At 34.8% G+C, this 7,138-nt stretch overlaps 1 protein-coding gene across 4 annotated transcripts in view; it reads left to right on the plus strand.

The window, feature by feature from the left end:
- NEIL3 (nei like DNA glycosylase 3) overlaps positions 1-6,932 on the plus strand; it is a 28,478-nt gene extending 21,546 nt beyond the window's left edge. For 2 of the 4 annotated variants that reach the window (XM_085058718.1, XM_085058719.1), the window contains exon 11: positions 5,652-6,060. In XM_085058718.1, the coding sequence (XP_084914844.1) occupies positions 5,652-5,818 (167 nt within the window). In that variant the 3' untranslated portion in view covers positions 5,819-6,060. Of the gene's footprint in view, positions 1-5,651; positions 6,063-6,110 lie in introns of those variants that run through there. The other 2 variants (XM_085058715.1, XM_085058716.1) reach the window with 2 other exon arrangements.
- The last annotated feature ends 206 nt before the right edge of the window (positions 6,933-7,138 follow it).

Below are 7,138 nucleotides of genomic sequence, written 5' to 3' on the forward strand. Positions count from 1 at the left end.
TTGAACATACTGTATATTGGTTCGGGTTTTTTTTTAATGTTTTGAAGGGGTGGTGTATTTGTATCAGCCTAATTTTGCTAATTATGCTAGTTGTATAATGTCACAAGGTGAGAAAAGGCAGACAGGGAAATCACAAAGGGCAAGGACACCCTGAGTTTATCACAGTGAACTAGCATGTGAAGGAATCTCACGTTTACACTTAAAGGAAATAGGAAACTAAACAAGAGATAGTGAATTCTCTAGATTCACTAGATGAATTCACTCAATGCCTCTGCAAACCTTACTGCTTTTGCCAACACTGCTTTTTAAATTCTTTTGGCTTATTTTTTTTCTGTTTCACTTGGAGAAGACAGCACTTTGTAACTTGTTTAACAAGCTCTATCTGATAGCTGGTTATACAAAGTTTTGACTAAAAAAAGCTGGCAGCAAAACTTATCTTGGATAGATCCCCACTCAATCTTTCAAAAAGAAGCTGCAACCAAGGGTGCAAAACCAGATGAAAGTCCTGATTTTCAGCTTTTGTTCTAATAGTTTACAAATGTGTATTTATTTTTTCACATTGATTCATCTATCACAGTGCAAGGGATGAAATGCACTTCTTTAAGATTTGTGTCTGGCTTACACATTTTAATGGCTTGTGTAGCACACAATCAACTGTGAAGGCTAAAAAGAACAACATGACCTAAGTTAAAAGAGGGAACTGTCTTTCCCAAAGATTTTCTGTAATTTATATTCCTAATGAAAGCAAATGTAAATCGCTTTTAGAAAAATACAGCCCTTTTTAAAAGCCTTGGGGTCTGACACAGTGTTGTTACTTTGACCTGTACCCAAACACAACCAAGAGAAATGGGATTATTACCAGTGCCTACACGAGACTGTTAGGACTGACAGGCTCACATAAGCTCCTTTGACTGGATGATTTCTGAAACGAGGTGGTGATGACAGTTCTGTAATAAAAAGGAGATTTCCAGTAAAGCTGACTTCTAAGTACTCTTGTGTACAACTTTTAGAAAGCTTTTTTAGACATTACTACTACAATGTGATAGCATGACTCATAATAGAAACCTGTCTTTCACCTTAAGCTGAAAACATGTTTTTCTGGTTTTATATACCACAAAACTAACCCCAAAAAGCCCGTGAACTCAGCTGAGATGCTGTGCAAAAGAGTTTTTAGAGGATTAAATCAAGGTCACACAAATTATGGAGTAAAAATTTCCAATTTAGTAAATACTAATGTCATATGCCATGACCAGTTTATGCTTTACTGGTAGCACTTTCATTACTATTACAGTTTAAGTAAGTTTAGGCAGAGTATATCCTTCAGATTGAAATTAATGTTTATTTTCTAATTTGTGCCATTCGTTTAGAATCAACAGATTTTATGTCTGGTTTAATGCCTTTATACTCTTCTTTAAAGTACTTTTTTAACCAGCTATTTGTTACAGACAGGCATTTTTCTTAGTCTATACATGCCATTTGATGTCACTGCGAATTCAGCAAATAGATTAATAGAACACTACTTATTAATTCACTGAGGGACAACTAAATTTACACTGAAAATATGCACTCAAGTTTTAGGACACGACTGTGTCACAGCAGTGACCACAGACGTTTACAGTTATACAATTATTGTATATCCACCTTCCTCTGTAAAAAGGTGTTTGTTTTTCTGGAATGGAAAACATAAGTAAGAGTCTTTTAGCTTTATGGTGGAAAGGGACTTTCAAAGAAGCAGAAGATGTCATCTTTAACATCTGTATGAATGTTGATCATTAGGGGCTAAGCATCTTTCACATGAAATCAAAAGGTATTGTAAAGTCTCTAGCAGACTTCACAGCAACATCTCTAGAAGATTTAAAATTCTTTTCAGTCTTTCTTGTACCCTTCTGCACTTTCTGCAGTTCAACTTGCTGATGGCAGGCAGAGTTCAGCATCTAGTGTAACTTAATATTCTGCACGTCTGTTTTTTATTTCTGTGATGCCTGAAAGGTTGTTTATTATGTCAAATTTTTACTTGAATATTCAAAACATACATTCAAAATTAATTTAGAAAAGTGTGGAAATGTGCTATAATTTATCTTAGTGGAACAACAAAATAAATCCAATCTAAGGAGAGAACCCAACAAATTGTTTTTCATATCAAAGCTTATTAAAAATGCATCAAGCACACTTATGGATGAGCAGAATTCAGAGTGTACACGGTATTGTCTAAACACAGTTAGTGATTCAGTTTATTTAACTGAATTGATTTAACTTATTGAATTGCCATTGCTGTAGAAAGTGCAGGTTCCTGCAGAGTTTGTATGCTTTATAATTTTTTATTATAAAATCAATTTCAAACAACATAACTGTCTTTCAGCTATTAGTCATGTGATATGATCATACTGTGAAAAGGTGCTAACACTACTCATCTTTTAATACTAAGGTTTTAGGTGAACCTTCTTAACAGAGAGATTGCAGAGTAAAGAGAGACCTCTCAGAAGACACAGAGCAGCAGAGCCTGACTTAAAGATGGGATGAAATTGTGTAGTTAGGAACACCAAAGAGAATAGTGAAGCAAGAGTTCCTCTGTTTTGGAAGAAGGCACATTTGACTGGTTCAGCTACATATGGAGCTGAAATCTAAGTCAGACACCAAACATCTGTGTGGTCTTTCACTCCAACCTGTATTATCTCCATCTGTGTTTTACATCATCCAACAATTTAACTGCAATCCAACTGCTCTGTGCTCAGATTAAACAGGCTTTAATCTCAGGTTATGAGTAAATCCAACCACAGATTTCACTAGACTATAAAATAACCTATGTATAAGTGCTGCTGACTGGTCTGTTCTTCAGGCAGATCCCAGACAGCTCTAAAGACACAGTACTCAAAGTGGGCCTTGCTGGAGATGCTGGAGCATCACATAGTCCTCAGTGGTATTTATTTATTCACATAGCCTTAAATCTAGAAAGGATTAGATAGTATCTACCCTACCCTTCTATAGAAAATACAAGAATTTCTGGCTATTTTCTTTAAACACAACTTCTCTTATTTTATCACAGGCATCGTGACGACACTGACAGTAATGATTTGATGTGCGAAAAATCCTTCATAATTTGTTAGAGACTAGGACACTGCATTATGGAAAAGGAAAAGACCACCTGAAATGGGGAAAACTGGCAAATGCTTTTTAAGCTTTATTCAAAAAACAGTGCAGCACCACACAGGTATCACCAGCTTTGTTACCCCACCTAGTTAAGTAGTATTTGCAAGGTGCATTTGCTCCAGCTAGTTGACGTTTGAAAAGCATAACAGTGGCTAACATTATTTCAAACCTAAGGCAATATCCATTCGGAACAACTAGAGAAAGAAACAATGTATAACATCTCATTAAAATAATTCAGACTACATTTCTCAAACTCCAAATAATTCTATACCAGCAAAATCCCAAAAGTTATAATAAAAATGAAAGAAGTTAAATTAAAATTCAAGCACTTATTAATTTATTAAATATGTTCTAGAACTTCAGAATGATCTTAAACATACAAATGAAAATTCTGAAATCTCTTTAGAAGAACAAGTTACAAGATGTAAACAGAAGCTAAAATCTAAAGTTGAATTTTAAATCTAGACTACATTTGAAGAGCAATTTTGTATTAGAAGAGTTGAGCTCATTACTATAGCTATACTGCTGACCCTTTGGAAATGAAAAATAGATTTAACCAAAGTTCGACTCCAGGCAAAGATGGTGGGCTGTTGGGAAATTTCTCAAGGATGATACTTAAACATGAAGTGGTCTTGAATATAACAATGTAACTTGCTTTGATTGTAACTGAGAAATACTTTAAGTAAAGACTTGGCCTTGGAGATGATAAAAGTAAAAAATGTACTCAACACTAGAATACACAAGCTTAAAATCCATTTGTATGAACAAGAAATTAGAAAAACAATGCACTTTTCTCTTTATCTTATTGTACACATAGAATATATAATTTATGCTTTGCTTCTCTGATAGCTTGTTAGTTAAAGTGTATCTGCCACTTCTCAGCTTCTTTCCATGGTTCAGTGATCACTTAGTATTTCAATGCTAGAAAACCATGCAATGTCTCATGTTATACTTCATCTTCGCTAGAAAAATAGAATGTACTTATTTTTAATCAATCTAAAGTCATCTAATAGGAGAAGGCTTTACAAATGCAAAATAAAAGTACTTCTATAAAAGCAGTCTTTCAGCAAATGCGCTTCTTAAAAACTTGAACTGACTCCCAGTAGACCAGAACAAATATATCTAATATTATCATAACCCATTCTTTTCCCATAAATTACTCAGGATTACTATAAGTAATTTAAGCCAGCATCAGATGCTGAAAGTACCAACAGTACTTTGTACAAGTGTTACACAAAAGTTCACAATAAGGACAGAAGGTTTCAGAAAGTTACCTTTGAAACTTTTATATCTTTGTGGGATATGGAACCACTGAAAAGGAGTAAGTCAAAAAAACCTACATAAACACACCAGAAAGTATGTTTTCCTTTTGCAGGGGAAATGTACTAAACATGTAGCCTTGACATTGGCTACTAAAGGTTCTTGGATTCCCATGGAGCCCAACACTAGCAAAGATCAGGTGATGAAAGCAAGGTGTAATCATACAAAGTATTCCTCTATAGCCTGACTTAGCATGTTTGGACTCAGCAATGCAGAACGAGACATAAGCACAGAAGAAACTTTTGCTATAAAACTATTCAGATATGCAGATATTACAGTACCTACAGAAGTTTCAATTATTTATATTTTGCTAATTACAACTTGCTTTGATAAATTAGAAAAGGAATAATTTAGTTATGGATTGAAACAGAAGGAGAAAAGCAGTTATGGTGCAAAATAGGAGGTGGAAGTCAGGTGGGGTGAATAAAACCCTGAAACTACAGTGCACATAAGAAGCCTCCCAGAAAAAAAAAAAAAAAAAAAAACCCAAGCAAAAAAAGTGGCACAATTGCTAACTTAAAACTCCATTTAGAAAATCTCAGGTGATGCAATGCTAGTTTGAATGTAATACAGTAGGTACTACTGAACTTAGCCCCTGATAACAATTATCAACTGCAATTCAAACAACTTTTTTTCCCTCCTCATTCCTCTGCACAATCTAGGTTTGGGTGTTGCCCAGAACACATTACTTTCAAGTTCAGTTTAAAGCCTTATTCATCGCACATGATGAATCGATTAGCTTCATTTAATTTATTGTTATACCAATACATGAAGCACATGAAAAAATTCAAGCACTTGAACTTTGTTACTTCAATCTCCAAAAGCCAGATTAAGCCCATTTTTCATATATCCACTTAGTGGTATCTGTTGTGAAGTCTTAGAATAAATTAATATGTTATGCAGAAGTGACAGCTTTAATGGTAATAAATACTGGAAAAGACCATTCCTGAGACAGCACTAATAATCAAGTTGCACTCTGCTATTTTGTCAAAAATACTAGTCATTGTGTTAATTGCAAGGTTTGAGGTGACAATCAGCTAGCAGGCTCTGCTGATTGAGATGAGTCTTTAATGACAGTTTAGGTGATTATATTCAAGTTATATTTAGAGCTTGTTTGGGCTGCTTGATTGAAAAAAAACCAAAAAAAAAAAACCCTTGTAACTGAGGTTGGGATTGTTTCCTAGGAACAAGAATGTCTGGGACAAACACACAAAATCTGGAGCTCTTGGATTGTACTCCTACAGTGGCACAACTGCAGGCTCAGCCACCAACTGGCTGCAGGCTGCATCTGCTCACGAGTGAGTCATACTCAGAGTTATGTGCTAAAAAAACACAACTATATCAACTTTGAAAATGAAAGTATACCCGACTAAAAGTATATCCAATTTTAAGCATTTAAAATCAAGGGTATCTATAATTACCTTGCGTTACTGAAAGCTGCTAAAGTAGAGAATACTGTTCATATCCACTGAAAATATTGTTTCCTAGATGTTGCAGATAATTAAGAGCTTTTGCATTGTAAACAGTCAGCAAGATAAAAAAAAATTACTTTTGATTACCCTTTATGTCCATTCACATATAATTTTTGCCATGATGATAAATACATCATAGTAATAGTAATTTATTTTATAATTTCTTTGCAGGCCTGCCAGATGACCCTAACTCTCTTCTCTAGTACAAAAGCAAGTCCAGCAATTTGTTGGAGTTAGCTAGAAGCATAATTTTTCTAGAAGTTTTTAAAGACTCTTCATACAAGATTAGAGTTTAAGGCAGTCAGGATTCAGGAAAATATGTACTCAGATTGCTGAAGAAAACAAAACAATTCCCACTTATTCCCTGCAATAAGAATGAATGAATGTAGCTGTTTCAGTTATAAAATATCCTGAAACATAAATTTCATGTGCTTGGCCATATGATTAACACAGATGGCAGATACAATCTCTCACCTAAATCAGTGTGCAGTACATCCACTTTCTGGCTGTAACACTGCTTTACCAGATAGCTCACCCTGAAGCATCATTTCTGAACACATGTTTCCATGACCCTGTTAAGTAAGGCTGAAGTAAACATTCTTGGATTTAAGAAAGATTTACTGATCATTAATTAATTACTGAGATTTCAGTGATATCTCTTAAATGGTTCTCCTGTGGACAGGCGCTGCTAACATTGCCAGAACATCATTACAAATATTGAAATTTGTTAACAATGTGAATTTCATACACGGGATGGCAGACCTGTAACTGCGATTGCGTAAAGAGAAGGGTTGTGGCTAGGCTGGCAATCTCACATATTTAGTTTGAGAATAAAATTTACTCATTCCATGAGAAAAGAATGCCTAGCTTGTTATGAGTGATACATGTATGCTGTTAGTCATTCACTATTAAGTCATAACATCATTGGGAACAGACACTTATTAAAATGAAAATGTAATAAATGGAAAGTTAAAGAATCACACCGACAGAAAATTCTTGTTGTCAGAAATCTACATTTATTATTTACTCATGAGAAAGTTGCCCTTAATGCCTTGTTAGTGAACCACTCAGGAACCTGGTCTGTTTTCTGAGCTTGGCTGGTATTCAAGGAATGCTCACCACTGTTGGAAGGAAACAGTTGGAAGGAAACAGGAAATCACTACCTGTTGGAAGGAAAAGGTTAAAACCACAAGAGTTGG

This window comes from Lichenostomus cassidix, chromosome 4, assembly GCF_008360975.1.
Source record: "Lichenostomus cassidix isolate B80296 chromosome 4, HeHo_3.0, whole genome shotgun sequence".
NCBI lineage: Eukaryota > Metazoa > Chordata > Aves > Passeriformes > Meliphagidae > Lichenostomus > Lichenostomus cassidix.